General features: G+C 37.6%; 1 protein-coding gene across 4 annotated transcripts in view; it reads left to right on the top strand.

Annotated features, from left to right (window-relative positions):
• LOC126088998 (mitochondrial proton/calcium exchanger protein) overlaps positions 1–18079 on the top strand; it is a 142639-nt gene that overhangs the window by 102948 nt on the left and 21612 nt on the right. Inside the window, exons 8-10 of one of the 4 annotated variants that reach the window (XM_049906877.1) lie at positions 2389–2496; positions 9332–9460; positions 14589–14803. The exons of 1 other annotated variant lie outside the window; for it this stretch is intronic. In XM_049906877.1, the coding sequence (XP_049762834.1) occupies positions 2389–2496; positions 9332–9460; positions 14589–14803 (452 nt within the window). The remainder of the gene's footprint in view (positions 1–2388; positions 2497–9331; positions 9461–14588; positions 14804–18079) is intronic. 2 more of the 4 variants (XM_049906879.1, XM_049906880.1) reach the window with 2 other exon arrangements.

The raw sequence follows: 18079 nt of genomic DNA, 5'->3' as shown, positions 1-18079 counted from the left end.
ACAAGGCACTTGAAATAATGGTTCTTAACTGAATTTGTGGACTGTAGAGACCAAACTCAGGCCAGAACAAGTGGGATTTGTGCTTGCTAAATCATGTTTGGCCAAATAATCAATCTCACCCAACACATAGAGGACAGCTTTGAATGGAAGCAGATAATTGGAGTTGCTTTTATGTATCTCCCAGCTACCTATCATACTGTCAAACCACCAACAGCTGCTCGTTAAATTTCATAACATTACTAAGGACTTCTGAATTACAAAATTAATGGAAATTCTCCTTAATAAACCACTACAGGGGAGGAATAGCCATAGGAAAAGTCAAATGATGGCCTACCCAAGGCACTGTCCTGTCACAAATTTCATATAACATCTATACAAACGATCAGCCTATAAATGCCTAGACAAGACATTATATATGTCTGTGATACCAAGAAAATCATTGAGAAAGGGGGGAGGTAAATTGGTTTGGACTCTTGAAGACTTGGCTGTCTACTTTAGAAAAAATCTTCTTCAAGCCAAATCCCTGTAAAAGTCAAGTGTGCGCCTTCCACATTAGAAACAGATGCACACAGGCACTTGAAAGTGATGTGGTGGGTCAGGAGCTGAATTCTGATAAATCACCAAATTATCAGAGTATCCGACTTGATAGAACTCTGACATTTCGGAAGCAGTGTCAAAACGTTACTGGAAAAGTATGTGCAAGGAAATATCATCTGAAAACTCACCAGCACGGTATGCAGAGCTGAACCTGAAATTTGTTCTCACTCTGTTTCTCTCCAGCAGATTACACAGCACCTGTATGGTACAATTGCGCATGCCAAATATGTCAGTGTAGCAATTAATGAGACAGCACACACAGTCCAGTTGAGAACAAATGTACCCCATTGTCAGCATACGGTAGTTCCACCCACAATCAGAAGGCAAGTTTCAGCTGAGTCTGAAAGAAGGCAACAACCTGATGATCATAGGCAGCATTTATATGGAAGTTTTATGCAAATAACAAACCCTGTGTATGAGCCTCCTGAAATACAGTGAGAAAATTAATGGCAAAGCTGTATTACTCAGATGCTAATAAAGCCTAAAGAACAACTGGCTGCTGGGAATCACCTACCGTTTCTAACTTGGAGGGCACTTAACTGCTTAAGAATTGGCTTCGCACAGTGCAGTACCAACCTGAAAAAATGGGGGTATAAAGAGACCCACTCCTGTGAGTGTGTTGCAGTAAAAGGTCATCAACATCTAATGATATGCTCAAAAAGAGGTAAAAACGTTAAGTGGCATACCATATCATAGTAAATGACAGAGCCATCCATGTGGCTGATTATTGGGAATGAAACACACAAAGTACCAATGGCCCAGGAATTCACTCATATCAGTAGAACCTCTGAACACACTACTCATGATATACTATCGTATAAGGCTGCTCTGTAAATAAATGGATTCAGAAAATAAATTGAGTTATTAAAATTTATATCTGATGTTAATAAATTACTCTCTTGCAGAAAACCTTTTCTTGCTGTTCCAAGTCTGCCTTTCATAGCCTCTTTACTTCTGTTTGCTGGATAATAGAACTCGTTTACTACTTTTGGTGTCTTATTTTGTTATATAATTCCTCCAGCATCACTTGATTTTATTCGATTAAACTCTATTACCTGTGTTTTACTTTCAGTGTTCATTTTTATACCCTCTTTTCTAGGTACCATCCATTCCATTCTAATCTTCCAGTCCTTTGCCACTCTTTGTAAGGATTACAGTATCACCAGCAAAGTTAAACAGTTTTATTTCTTCATAGGAGGAAGAAAAAAGTGAAGGAAATGTTTTGATTGTGAATGCAGGAGAAATAGATGCTAAGATTGTACAGATTAAAATGACTCAGTACCAAGTGGGAAAAAATAATAACTATTCCTGTCTGAACTGGAAGTTAAAACTTATGCTAAATCCATCCTGGATTAAGAATTTTAACTATGGTCTGTATAAATTTTAAGAAGGGGGAAAGGCAGAGGATGTTGGTTTGGGAGCCAGATTGGTAATGCTCACAGGAAATACATGGCTTGATACAAATGGAAGCTAATTGAATTTCCATATTATGGTCTCTTTTCCCAGGATAACAACTATGTTGCCAGTTCTATTTGTATCTTAGAACCTAATCAATTATGTGAAGAAATTTCAGGACTAACATAGAAAATTGCGTCAGCTACAACTTTTTCTAATTCTAAAAGAAAAAAATGAGAGTTAGTTATACTTCGATATTGAATTGGTTGGTCCTATGTGTGCTTTGCTTGTAAATAAGTCCAGCTTTAGCAGTCCCACATTTTTTTTAAATGTACTTTCTACATTATTCCTTGTTTGGCATAGTAAATGAATAGCAAGTTTGTTTTTTCCTTGCAGAAAGAAACAGAAGAAATTTGTGACAAAGCTCCTGTTATGACATGTGACACGGGTGTCATTGAGATCCCTGCTGTTGATGTCTGCACAAAAGAAGGATTGAAGAAAGAAGTGAGTGTAAAATGTCGTAGTTCCATTTATTAATGTAAATATAACATTAGCAAATAGAAGTTTAGAAGGGTGCTGTAAGTAGATAGACATTTATTTTATTTAATAAATGCACACCCATTCTTTACATGACAAGGAAAATTTACTAAAACTTCCGAATGGTATGAATGTTGTAGGAAAGTTCTTATAGAGATGTACAAATTGACACACATGCTTGGAATTGCATGGGGTTTTATTAGAACAAAAAATAAATAAAAAAGTTCAAAAAATTTCTGATAGATGGCGCTTCATGTGATCAAAATAGCAATAATTAGCATAACAAAGTAAGACAAAGCAAAGATGAAGTTCTTTACAGGAAATGCTCAATATGTCCACCATCATTCCTCAACAATAGCTGTAGTCAAGGAATAACATTGTGAACATCACTGTAAAGCATGTCTGAAGTTATGGTGAGGCATTGGGGTCAGATGTTGTCCTTCAGCATCCCTAGAGATGTCGGTCGATCACGATACACTTGCGACTTCAGTTAACCCCAAAACCAATAATCGCATGGACTGAGGTCTGGGGACCTGGGAGGCCAAGCATGACGAAAGTGGTGGCTGAGCACACGATCACCAAACTACAGGCACAAGAGATCTTTCATGCGTCTAGCAATACTTTTTGTTTGTTCTAGTAAAATCCCATGTCATTCCGAGCATGTGTGTCAATTTGTACCTCTCTATCTACATTATTTCGTGGTTTATTAAGTTTTCAAATTTATACTAACTTTTTGATACCTGGTACATCTGGATCAAAGGAGACCACTCCATTTAAAGCAGAAGCATTGAATTATTAATAGGCACACACAAAAAGAAAACTCCTAGCTTTCAGAGCAATCCTTTGATGAGCTAGTGGACACACACACACACACACACACACACACACACACACACACACACACACACACGCGCGCGCGCGTGCAAAAGGAGTCCACAATAAACCCCCTAACCAACAACAGTATCTGCATTTCAATAGCTGCCATTTTTCCCCACACCAAAAATTCCCTCCCATACAGGCTAGCTGCCCACGGACAACGTATCTGCAGTGATGGGAACTTCATTGTCCAGTATTCTGAAGGCCTTCATGGACAGCCAATACCCCCAAACCTAGTCCACAAGCAGATTGCCCATGCCGTATTGTCACACTCACCCAATCCTTCCACCACCTCCAAGAATTGGCTGCAAAGGAGTGCCTCCTCCCTCAGCATGCATTATCATCCTGGACTGGAACAACTGAATTACATCCTTCCTCAGGATTTTGAGTATCTCTCACTTTGCCCTGAAATGAGGGATGTCCTACCCAAGGTACTTCCCACTCCTCCTAAAATGGGTTTCTTTGCACATCAAACATACACAACATCCAAGTCCTTCTGTATGCTGTTCACACTCCCAATTCATTGCCACAAGCATCATATCCCTGTGCCTGATCAAGGTGCAAAAATTGCCCCAACCTACTCTTGAAGCACCCCTACTCCACTCCTCTCACTGGCTACCCCATCTCTCTCTCTCCCCCGAACTCTCTCTCTCTCCCCCCCCGAACTCTCTCTCTCTCTCTCTCTCTCTCTCTCTCTCTCTCTCTCTCTCTCTCCCCCCGAACTCTCTCTCTCTCTCTCTCTCTCTCTCTCTCTCCCCCGAACTCTCTCTCTCTCTCTCTCTCTCTCTCTCTCTCTCTCTCCCCCCCGAACTCTCTCTCTCTCTCTCTCTCTCCCCCCCGAACTCTCTCTCTCTCTCTCTCTCCCCCCCCGAACTCTCTCTCTCTCTCTCTCTCTCTCTCTCCCCCCCGAACTCTCTCTCTCTCTCTCTCTCTCTCTCTCCCCCCGTCTCTCTCTCTCTCCCCCCCCCCCGTCTCTCTCTCTCCCCCCCGCCACCCCCCCCAACCCTCGTACACTCTGTCTTGCTCCCTCTGTCCCCCGAACTTTCTGCAGCCTTAGTTTCCCTGCACTTTGTATCTACTTATCTCATTCCTAAATGACATTTATTACCATATCCCTGTTTTTGTGAGCATTTTTTTGTATTTATTTTTTTCAGTGATGAGTTGCAGTTTTACTTCTGTTATCCAAGGTGTCTTCATAATTATCTTTCTTGCACTAAACTGACTGTTCAACTTCTATGTTTGCCCTTTTCGGAGATCTCGGTGTTCTTCATGTTAACCCCCTACTATGGTATTCATTATCATACTATCTACAACCTTAGAGAACTTCAAACATATCCCATCATTTCCCAGTACTATTTCAGTATCCCAATTTTTTCCATGGTTATTCTTCCTGACGATTCTCTTAGACTTCAGCCTTCTCTTCATCATTACTAAATTTTGGTCTAAGTCTGTATCTGCTCCTAGGTACACTTTGCAATCCAGTATATGATTTAGGGATCTTGATTTGAATATGATGTACTCCGGGTGGTACCTTCCTTTGTGGAGACTTTCCTTTTCCAAGTATGTCACCCCTGCTTGTGATATTTGAACAGTCTACTTGCTGTTACCAATTGAAGTTTACTGCAGAACTGTATTAGTCTTTCTCCTCTCTCATTCGTACTTCCAAGCCTATATTCTCCTGGAACCCTATCTTCTGTTCCTTCTTCTACTATTGTGCTCCAATTACCCATGATTGAGATTTTTGTCTACCTTCTACACACCGAATTACGTGGTCAACAGCTGCATAACATTCTCTATCCTTTCATCTTCAGCTTTTAATATCAGCAAGTAAACCTGAACTAATGTTGTTGGAATTACTGTCAATTCTAATGGACCATTTCTGTCATGAAATTTTTCAAGATAGCTCACTCTTAGCCCTACCTTCCTATTCATAACAAATGCTACTCCAATTATACCATTTGCTACTGCTGTAGATATTATCCTGTAATCATCTGATGAGTAATTCATATCTTCTTTCCATTCCACTTCACCATTCCCTACTGTATGTAGAGTGAGTCTTCGCATTTCCCTTTCCAGATTTTCCAATTTTCCTACCACATTCAGAAGTCAGACATTTCACACTCTGACTCATAGAATGTTACTATTTTGTTGATTTTTTTTTCTCAGACTTTTTCATGTGGACATCCCCCCATTGACAGTCTCCTCCTAGAAATCTGAATAGGGGGCTACTCTGGACTCTGTTGCTAATGGAGAGATCATGACACTTTTTTGAGCACAAGCCACATTTCCTATGGTTCACATTGTCTGTAATGCTGTGGTTTCCATCGCCTTCTGCATCCTCATGCCATTGATCATTGCTGTTTTTTACATCTTACAGGATGAGTTTCGCACCCCAAGGATAAGGGGGTGCCATGAGCCTCTTCCACTCTTCTTTCCTCTTTGATAGTACTTGTCAGAACAAGGGTCACTCCTTATACTGGAAAAATTCAGCAGCCATTGCTAATGATATTATGAAAAATTTAAGTAGTAGTTGGATCTAAGCTGGAACCCAGGACAGTTTTGATTATTACTCACAGGTATTACCCATAGACGATAGTGAGCAGGTTATACTATAGAAAATATTCGCCTGTAATTCCATGAGCTCTGAGCTCTGTGGTAGTAATGAAGCACATATGAACATTATTGCAGACTACCTGCATCCCTTCATGCTTGATGTCTGCCCCAACAGCAATGGCATATTGGAGCAGGATAACTGTATGTGTCCCAAGGCCAGAATCAATCTACAGTGACTTGAGAATATAACAGACCTATACTTCCAGTTAGTGAGAATTTCTAAATTACGTGTGCAACTAATATTCTCTGTGGTTTGGGAACGGCATATATTCCGAAGAAATACAAATATCCAGATAAGTGCAGATACAGTTCTAGCTGAATTGTTATCGTGTGACTAATTTCACATGATAATGATTGAAAGATATTTTGACAAAAGAAGATAAAAATAAGAAATATTTAATGAATTTTGAAATAAACAAACCGAATCGGTTATAATTTTGGATGGCAAATTACATAAGAATGGTTGCCAGCTCACTATGTGAGCAAAAATAACTATATGATTATTAATTGTTTATTAACTGTATTTTTAAACTAATCACTGAATTGTAATTAGACAAGAATGGGACCAAAAGCACTGGCTGAAGCTCAGATTTAAAAACATGTTAATACCATGACTTAATCAGAGAAGCCAGCAAAATAATTTGTACTAAACACTTGTACATAAAAGTTAATTGTTTGCAAAACAGTTCCTGTAATGATTAGTGTTGTGTTACTCACTGTAGCGCTAACTGTTACTAATTTTAGAAATGCAAATATTCATAAATAGTTGTTGGGTAATTCATAGTCTTTCATTTAGCAAAGAATGAGTAATTTTGCATAACACTGTTACGTAATTTGCAAATGTGGACAGTAATTTGCAAATGTGGACAGAGTTCGCAGTGCACACAAAAACTTGAAATGTATTATTCTGAAGTAATATCGTATCAACATTCTTTTAAATTAGCGTTTTACTCTTAACCATTATTCTTTAATGTGTTGTTCTACCAAGTAGCAAAATTCAGCACAGTTAAATGACAGCTTTAGACAGTTCTCAGTTTTGCAAGTTGCGGTTTTTATCTTAGGTATTGAAAGTAAATAAGCTCTTCACTTTCAATACCTTACTGTTCTTTCACTTGTGGTATTCTAGGAGTGAATAATGGTGATAGTATAGGACCCTATTAGATAAATGATTGAGGTAAAGTTCATTTACACTATAACAGTTGCTGCACTAAACACTGTTATTCAGTTAAGAAGACCTACTATACTAGCTAGCCTTGTAAATCTAAAGATGAAATGGTTGGATCGTACTTCGATGAGTTTCTGCTGGTGCGAGGTAAGAAATTATTCATCAATAATGTATGGCAAAGCCACGTAATATACCTGGCCACATATTAAAGATCTTGCAGTTTATTCCTTCTGCATCTGCACATGACCACTTGTCACTAGCAACCCTCTCTGCCAACTACTTCTGCATGACTGTGTTTTAATTCTTCGACATTTAATTATATGACAACACTAATAACTAGTAAAAGGTAATTGTGACAGAAATTGTTTTACAATTACATTATGATTACAGAATCAACTACGCAAAAAAAATAGTGAAATGCAAAAGTGCTATGTCGTCGATAGGTAAACAACCAAAAGGTTCAGAATAAACTTCAGTTTTCAAGCTTGTAGGTAAAATACACACGCGCGCGTGCGCACACGCACATGCGCGCAGTCATTCCGAAACCTACCAAAGCTCTGTACCTGTTGATTATGTACCTATTGCCTATTGATGACACAACGCTTCTGCCTTTGGGTGAGTTGTCTCCTTTATTCCTAAATAATACATAATTCTCAATCAGAACTTTCCGTACATTGTTATGCGAAAAAATTATTAGGCACTGTGTTGCTGTGTTTCAAGGAATGTAATAGTGAACCCTTGCTGAAGTTGTGGCCACAAAATTTGCTTGATCTGAACCTGATGTAACATGTCAGTTGCTACTGGTCACAAGCTCCATGGCCACAAATAATTGACCTGTAATTAACAGGAGTTGCATGACCTCTGCATTAATATCTGGTGCCGCATACCTCCAGAAATGCACCATTGACTTGTTGAATCCATGCCACACAGAATCACTGCTGTATTACTTTCCAAAGATGGACCAACACACTATTAAGCATATGGCCTTAATGTTTTGGCTCATAGTTTATTTTCAAATGCAATAATAATATGTGCAATGTGTTAAGTCTGAAATAATCTCTGTAGACTGCTGTTAACCATATTAATAGAAAAAAAAACACATAAAGAAAAGAAAAAGTGAATTTTATTTTTCAGAATTGTATTTTAAGGTCCGTATTCTTAATTGTAGATTATATTTAAATTACAAACTTTATATGTGATAAGAGTTCAAAAGCAATAAAAATTGCTTGATGGCAGTAATGGGATCCTTGCTAAACTGGAACGTCTTCTAACATTTGTTGTCGAATTGTTGGGGGTACTCACTTCAGAAAAATATTCACGGAATCCAGATTTATTTGGTGACTCCTGTTGTATTGCACCAAGCCCTGTAGAACATCTGTTCAGCGTGCATAGGGGCCTGAGGATGGCACCAGTGAAGTGCAGAAACAGGTAGCTTAAAGAAAAATAAATAAGGACTGATTGAAATACAACTGTTTGATTTTTGCTCTACTTACTCGTCCAACATTAGTTTGTCAAAACATGTTGGAGCAACAGAGTATTCCATGTGATTGGAAACGTGTTTCTGCTGCTCAGATTTGTTTGGAAAATGATTGCTAAATGCACAAAGATAGAAACCACCAGTACTGCTGTTAATTTGTTTTTGACATGTGAAAAATATTTTGTGCTCGCGTGTAATGAATTATTCTAGAGTCTGAGCAACTTCTCTCTAGATACTGGCTTGAATACTGCTACTCACTATTGCGACTATCTCTCTATTCATGGAATTTAAAAGGTTGTAGACAGACTTGAAACAATCTGATGCATGGCTCTATACATCATACTAGGTGTTATAAGGCTGTATTGAACTCAGTGTATATACTAAATCAAACACTGGTAAATCCGGGATGGATTTACTACCATTCACCTTCTTATTTGCACAGGCTGTTCACAAACTTTAGACACAATTAATGTTAACTTCATTTTTCCAGTTGAAGAAGTTATAATTTCAGGTCTTAGTGGTATATATCCATATGTTTACTTTCCTTTACTCTGGTTGTTGTCTTTTTGTTCTGTTATGTTTGCCAGAGGAAGGGACTTCAACTATTGGTTTCCCTCTGCAGTCAGATTTAAATCCTGTACTTAATTTAAAATATTTGTCTTGTTACTTAGGAACTGAGTTCCATTGACTTTGAGAAGCTAGAAGATGCTTTAGACAGCATTGGAAAAGAAAAGAAGAAGTTGCTCGTTGAAAAGGAGGAACTTGATGACCTCAAGGAAGAACTGGCTGAGTATCAAGAGGTAAATTAACCATTTTGTAGCTTAATGTTACTTTGTAGCTAATTTTGGTGGTATAGTACTATAGCTTGCAACTACATTCAATTTGTAACTCTGAAAAGTGCTAATAAATTACAAAAATCTTCCGATTATCTGGGTTGATGCGGATCTGAGACTGCACAGACAATCAGAAAACATGTATAATCCTAAATACGTGTTTTGCCAGAAACTGCTATTTATTGTATGTACAAAACATACTATATGGTACATTTGAACGTTCACTGCTTTACTTTGGCATTACTCACCAGAAATAACAATTTATTTACAAAATTACACCTAAAACACAATGTATTTAGCATCATTTGCGTACCATTCACTTCCAGGAAGTAATCTATTTTTTTTCTGTTTGTTTTTCATTCACTTTTTTCATGGTGGTGTTTCCCACTTTCTGGAGAGTAAAAACATTGGGAAAGTGAAACAAATTTTGTCCTGCATACTCTATATTAGAGTATTTCATTGTGTCATTTATGTGGTAAAATGTCACTTATATAATAGTATGTTCTAAATGCAAATATTCATTATAATTATAACAGAAGACTTATAGCATCCAAAATCACCAAAATATGCATGGGTAACTTACAACTCGATAATAGACACCTGGATAATCAGCAACTTGCTGCACTTCTCGATAATAAAATAGCATAAAAGGGTGAATATTTGTTTTATATTTTCATTATGTCTTGTCTCCCATAAATTAAATTTTAGGCACCCGACACTAAGAGACACTCTGCTCACTTATTACTGCCAAATTACTCCAAAGAGAGAGAAAGGTTTTTTGAAATAGGAAGCTTTGCAAACTCTGATACAAATAATTTTTTTGTTTAGTTTATTTTACTTTTGTGGAAACACAGTGCTAGACCAATAAAGCTCCACAGTGTTTTATTACGTGTGTTCATTTTTGTCATATTTACATACTTCCTGATCAAATCATCATTCAGTAAATCGGCTATCAACTTGAATTAAAGTTTGATAATGATTATTCATTTAAAAAACTTGGGACACAGTTGTACAGGTATGAATTAGCGCACGTGTGTGTGTGTGTGTGTGTGTGTGTGTGTGTGTGTGTGTGTGTGTTTCCCTTCATCTGTTGAAGGACATTGTCCGATAGCTAAGAAACATCCAGCAGTCTACTTTCAAAATTGTCTGTCCATGCTCAACACCACCTCTAATTGGTGAGTAGCAACCTGTTCTAATTCATATTGCAATAACAGCTTCACTGGTTTCTTGCTTAAGATCACAGTGTGCATGTGACTTTTCTATCTCATTCCATCATCTGCAAAGGGAGAGTACTCTTTCCTAAATACCACACTCATTCTGCAATCTTCTGCAGCAAGAAACCCATTAAGATTTTATTGCTTTGACTCATTGCAACAACTTTCATAGACATTAACCATACTGTAATTCCATCCCAGTTTCCTCATTGTTTAACAGTTCTTGAGATGATATGTAACACTGTGGGGCAGGACAAGAGCACCTGCAATCACTTTCTTGAAATGAACAGTTGTATAAGAGCCAGTGTGCGCACAACTGGAAACAGATTATTAAAATTGGTAGCATGTCAGATTTTTTTCTGTAAGTAGAAAGTGACATATTGGATATCATAAATATAAGTGGAGGATGTGTAGGTGATGGAAGGGATCATCAGATGTTACAGTTCCTGGGTCGGGAGAGGCACAAGTGCCAGAGAGAAGAGGAATTATGAACAGAGTTCAGAAAAAAATCTTAACTAAAATTGTCTCTTCACAGACTGGAGTTTCTGAGTGATTTTCATTTTGTCTAAGTCATCCTATATCCTCCAGTAGTCACCCAATGAATACACTTTCCCGTACGCTAAAGTCTCATCAGCAAAGAATTGCAGACAACCATTCACCGTGTCTGTCAGATCATTTATGTGCGTAGAGAGCCATAGCATTCCAATCGTGCTTCCCTGGCACACTCCCAACAATACTCTTGTCTCTGATGAACATTCGCCATCAAGAACAACATACTGGTTTGTATCACTTAAAAATTCTGTGAGCCACTCACATATCTGTTAATATATTCTGTACGCTCAGACCTTCGTTAACAGTCTGCAGTGGGTCATCGTGTCAAACAGTCTCTGTAAATCTAGGAGTATGGCATCTATCAGCTACTCTTGATCCATAGGGCTCAGGATATCATGTGAGAAAAGAGTAAGAAGAGGTTCACATGAGGAGTGCTTTCTAAATCTGTGCTGATTTGTGGGTAGAAACTTTTCTACATTGAAGAAATTTATTATATTCGAACTCTGAATATTCTCAAGAAGTCTGCAGCAAACCGTCACTAAGGATATTGGCTTGTAATTTTGTAGGTCCATTCATTTATCCTTCTTATACACAGGAGTTACCTGCACTTTTTTCCAATAACTTAGGGCTTTGTGCTGGGTGACAGATTCTTAATAAATGTGAACTAACCGAGTGGTTATTGCCAAAGAGTAATATCTGTAAAATTTAGTTGAGATTCCATCCGGTCCTGACGACTTATTTATTTTCAACTCTCAATGCCAGGGATGCATATTCCTATGTCCTTCATACAAGAGTCTGTGTGATAGTCAGATGACAGTATGTCTGTATGATCCTCTTAAATAGATGGATGACAATAGATGATTTCTTAAATTTAAAATTTAAAACTATTACTTTTTTGTTCGCTGTCGTCTATTGCCATATCAGACAGGTTGACTAGTTACTGAATACAGGCCTTTGACATGCGTAGCGATTTACCTAGAACCAGAATTTTCTCAGGTCATCAGTCAAATCACACACTAAGGTTTTGTAGTATAAGTTTTTGTTTGCTTTTAGATTCAAACTTTGTATAGACACATGAATTTTTGTCTTTGACATGTCTGTGCTGTTTTTTAACTGAGATTGCAACAATATCTGTGTTCTCATTTTCCGCATTTAGTCATTAAACCAAGGTAGATCTTTGCCAGACTTAATCCAATTGCTCAGTACGTACTTCTCCACAGTGTGATTTAAAATCATTTTAATTAAAACTTTGCCTATAATTGCTCTATGTCCATAACAGTGGAACCTAATCCATTCATTGTCTAGGATTCTAACAATCATGTTTCTGCACTTTCCAGCATAAAAACTATCCTAGGCTTCTTGGTGGATTTATTAACTGTAGTAACCATCATAACTGTGATATTGTTAATCCCTCTCTCTATATTCACACTGTCAGTAATGTGAGGCCTGTTTTTAGCTAAAAGATCTAAAATATTCCCATCACTTGTGGTTTGTTGAATGAGCTGCTCCAGAATGTTTTCGAGAAATGTGTTCAGATTTACTTAACAAGACTGTCTGTCCTTACTACCTGCGATGATGTCTTAGGCACCACAATCTATAGTCAGTCAGTTGAATCCACATTCCGCTAATGTTGCATGATCAGGTTACTTCTAAGATACAGAGAGTAGACTGTCTTTGTACAATTCTATAACAGTTTGAACAGAATCGGGTGGCTGGTAAAGAAGAAAAGAAAAGAAAAGAAAAAGGTCAAAAAAAAGTCTGATTATTAACCTGAGTTCACCTCAGCCGATTAACATCAGTTGACCTAGGTCAGTTCCTGATTTCCAGATACTTCGCTGTCACTCTCAATTTAGATCTTGATAGACATAGTATTTTTGTCGATTGGTATGAACACTCCGCATCCTGTGGAGTCTAACCTTGTCAGTGTACATTCCATTCCTTATTAAATATTTTGGAGCTTTCTACTCCATCCAGTTCTCCTTTCTGAGTAAAATTTGAACTCGGCGGTTTTCCTGGAAAGTGATAAATTTAGTGGCCAAATGTTCCGGCAATTTACTGTTAACATTTTGATATTTGAAGTGTCCTTACTCGGTAAGTGATTTGATTTCCCTCTGTACATATTGACTGTCAAGCATTCCTCAGGAGCCTGAGACTGTTACCTAGCCTCAAAAAACATGAGCACTCCACAAGTACTCTGTTTCTCAAGCAGCTGAGCCTCTATGTGGTGCACCCCTGATCTATCAATGGAAACCCTACAATTCTCCACCTCATAATGCTGGTCCAGAAATCTGCAGCCAAGACCATCACAGAATTGATGGAGTCCCTGGTTGAGACTCTCCACTAGGCTTCAAACCAAGGGGCTACAATAAATTCTGGGCACAATACTGCAAACTGTAAGCTCTGCTTTCACCCTTAAGAGAGACCAACAGTCATCACCACTCCTACCAGCCTCCCATATGAACTGAGAATGGCTTCAGAATACAGGTGACTGGTGTCATTGGTGCCAACATAAGCAAGCTTGTGCAACGCATGAGTGTGTCTGCCACCGCTACACCCCAAGACACAGCTTGTGGACAACTGCCTTTGGTCAACATCATCATCAGCTGTTCACGAACTACTGCCAACTACTCATGTTTCCGCACACAGCATGCACACTCCCTGTCAATCCTACCACAAAGCGTCAGATGGAATCAGGAGGTAAAAATGTAGATAAAAACAAGCCTTCCTGCCTTTTAGAGAATGATTTGCACTACCAGACTTGTTAAAAACATGAACACAAGTTGCTAGAATACATGGAACATGACACTGGCACTAGTTCACTGCTCACTGGCAGAGAAACAAATGTAAGTAGATAAGAGTAATTAAAGTGACACTAGTGACTACTGCAGCAGAAAATTGCTCTACAAATTTACCTCACTTCACACAAATGATAAAAAAGCCTCAGACTCTTACAACAAAATAAATAGCACCACAAAAAATGATAAATAAATAAATAAACTGTTCACTTCTTGAAAGATGGCTTAATTGTTACCTGTAGCTTGACTGGTCTATGCATTTGCTCTGTGTTATTTGTGTACTCCAGTGCATCATACAGTATATTGTTTCAGGAGCATCAGGATTTAACAGTCTTGAGGCAGTTTGAATGCTTTTCTGTGTTTTAGGTATCTACGAACAGTTGTTTCTTGCAGTCTTTAACCATTTGTGCATTCTGTTGTGTAGCAATGACATTGTTTTGGTTACCTTACCTCTCAAGGTGCAATGATATACATTATGTAACTGTTGTTGTTGATGATGTTATCATTATTATTTTGAGCTTTTTAAATTTCCAGGATGTTGATGAACTGCGACAAGTAGTAAAGTCAGCCCATGTGTCAAAAGCGGAGCTTAAAGAAACTAAAGCTGCAAAACGCCTTTTCAATAAAGTAAATAACATGATCAACAAAATGGACTGCGTGCTGCAGGAACTTGAACGTGAAGAACAACAACTCAAAAAAGACCTCGAAGCTAAAGAAGAGTTGGAGGAAAAGGAATCGAAACAAAAAACGTGAGTTGCAGGTTCAGTACTTTTTTTGTTGTAGTCACCATAAATCAGATAATAAATGTAAATCTTAATATTTTTCATATTTTGCCTAGCCCTTTATAAAACACACTGTCAGAATAGTCTAAAATTTCTGTGACATTGAAATAGCTGTAAAACTATCAACTATGTTGTTTTAACAATCCTAATCTGAATGACAGTATTGTTCATTTATCCTGTAGGATCATAACAACACTCTTCTCTTAGAAACCTATGTGTGTACTAAAGATTGCCACTGTCCAGGTTCAGCATGTTTTTTCAAGTTTGCTGCTTTCAGTTGGGAAAATTGTACACAAATGTGGGTTATAACTGTCTCAAGTTGATAGTTGTATGCTTTATTCATAATAGTAATCTTTGAACTTGTTTGTGTGGCAACTCTGTGGTGGTGATTCGTAGAAATAAATCCTACCTCCTATCCTTTTTTTTCTTGTTGTAGAATGTTTAAAACATTGTTGCTGTGGTCTCAAATTGTTCCCTGTTTGTGTTACCAGTTTCTTATTCTTGTAAATCTACTTATTCCATCTTTATTCTCAAAACTGGTACTCTTAAATTGTTCAAATGTATTTTGTGTATTTGATTTTGCACTGAAAACTAACTTATTTATGCTTAAACTATGTAAATAGTAAATTGAAAAAGTACACCTGAAAATTGAAATTAAAACTTAATTAATAAAATTTAAGACCCAGCAATACTAGAACAGCTAAAAAGAGAAGTTTGGTAGGTAGCAAAAGAAAGTCCTGGAATTAATGTATTCTGACTAATCTAAATTACAAACTGTTGTATTCATCAGGTTACCTTCCTTTCGGAAAGTGGATGTGCTTAGTGACTGTATGTGACTTCTGAATTATAGAGTGCAGCAATCAGATGTCGTTTTTAGATTTTATTATGCAAATCCGGATTTCTGCTAGTAACTAGCCATTCTTAATGCACTATTTTTTATTCTCAGTGCATGTAAGTTCCTGTTGTTTGGGCGTCAGTCACAGTTCTTTGAATACTACCATTCAAAGTATTCAAAGAACTGTGACTGACGCCCAAACAACAGAAACTTACATGCACTGAGAATAAAAAAATAGCGCATTAACAATGGCTAGTTACTAGCAGAAATCCGGATTTGCATAATAAAATCTAAAAAGGATGACTGATTGCTGCACTCTGTAATTTATAACTGTTTGTCTTGACATAAAGTATCTGCCTAAAATGTTAACATTATACATGTTCAAAACTTAGGCTATTTATTGATTGTCTTGATTTTCATAATACAAGGAGAAATTGTCACCATCGTCCTAATAGCACAGCTATGAAATTTAAATCTTCATTTTCACAAGTATTTGGCTGTTTCTTTCAAATATGTTGTGATTTCTGAGGTTGTGATTGTGGTAGCACCTGAGAACATGGCTCTGTTTTGCTGGATGCATATTGGATTTTGCTTATAGATGGACATGAGGGTGTTACAATGTTTGTTGCTTCCAAAACATACCATCTGCCCACCACACTCTCCTTGGCTATCTAGCACCAGCACCCCCTTTCATTACAATCATACACCACAGTGATTGTTGAACAATATTGCTGCAGGAAACATTTTAAGTCAATCCCTGCCTTATGTCACTAGTCCCTTATCTAGATTTTTACTATCTCTTACGTAAATGTATACTGTTGTTGGGTATTTGTCCAGTTTTAATGTCATTTCAAGTGGAGTCAGGCAAACTGCAGTTTAAACATGGTAGATGTTCATTAAAAAGCAAAAGTATGCAGTATTGATTCCTTTTTTTTGACAAATCAACACACTCCCTGCCCTCACTCTTCAGAGTTCTCGGCCAAGGTGGTAAAAGCCCTTCCATAGTGCTGTGCCTCAAGAACTGCTAAACACGGACTGCAGTGTCCTTGTGGGGTGCAGGTCATATGTAACAAAACCAACTAATACATAAATAAAAAATTGCAATCACAATTCAATTCCAGTTCTCAAACTTTCATTCTTTCCACAATGTAGCGACATCTGTCCATATTATCTCCAAGACGGGTCTTGCCACTTTTATTTTATTCTTGTGATAACAATTACAGTCAGTTTAATATGATTCATTTTTTAGACATTTAATCCTGGATTAGTTTTCTTATTTTGTCTGTATGTCACCAAATTGCTTAAAGCTGATTAAAAGGTGTTAACATTTTTATGCGATATTCTGATATGTGAACAGCGACTGAATTTCTCGTTTGCAACACACTTGGTAAATAATTACAATCTCTAATAACCAAACAGAATATTGACTTGTGCCCAGAATCAAATAATGTTTTTTTGAAAAACAAAAATTTCTTTCTCTTCAATATTACCTTCACTTAAAAAGCAGCATAAATGTTTGTATACGGTATACATACACATATGAGAACTTTTATTGCAAAACTTTTAAGATAAAACAAGTGTTTGTAAGATAATAGAATTTAATGCTATGTCCTCTATATGGTTTCACAAAATTTAAGGAGAGCAGTAGATTGTTGTGATGACTACTCCGTAGTTTCTCATGTATCCCGTGTATTAGTGCTGTGCGAGACAGATGTCACGAGTGTACAAGAAAGATCGATACTGTATCGAGTGCCTTGGCGTATTAAGAAATCAGGAGCCTGTTGGAGCATGAGTATTGTTTGCCCAACCTACCCTTCTCCGCATTATCTCAATAGCCAAAGCTTCACCTGGGAGATGACCACTATATCAGTCCTCTCAAACAACATAAAAAATGTCAACCTTAGCAGCTATAGTTCATTCGGCGAGAATAAGACAACCTTGTATTTTTCCAGTGACAAATTTGGGGGGAAAACCTCATCTTATAATTGGGGTAAAAAAAACCTCTGTGTGTGTGTGTGTGTGTGTGTGTGTGTGTGTGTGTGTGTGTGTGTGTGTGTGTGTTTTTCGGGGGGGGGGGGGGGGGGCAGCAGCTGGTTTACGCTCACTTTTATCTATGATTGTCTATGGAGTGAACCTTTGTATTGCACAGGTATACATTACTTTGTGTCAATCAGTTTGTAATTCTCTAACTGCTTCTTGGGACCACAGTGGTTTCCAGTTCTTAATCTAAAAGTGCACTGTTTGAAAAATAATAGAAAGCTAAGTAAGAAAATGGGGGGGGGGGGGGGGGGGCGCCTTAATGAGGCACAATGTTTTTCTGTGAAATGTTGTCACAGTTTTATATTCATAAAAGCTTGCATTTTTTTTTAAACATTTGTGATATAATAAACTGTTCCTTTTCTCCAGGG

Source organism: Schistocerca cancellata, chromosome 1 (assembly GCF_023864275.1).
Source record: "Schistocerca cancellata isolate TAMUIC-IGC-003103 chromosome 1, iqSchCanc2.1, whole genome shotgun sequence".
Classification (NCBI taxonomy): Eukaryota; Metazoa; Arthropoda; class Insecta; order Orthoptera; family Acrididae; genus Schistocerca; species Schistocerca cancellata.
Note: the sequence above shows the minus strand (reverse complement) of the source record. Positions and strands in the feature narration are given on the sequence as shown.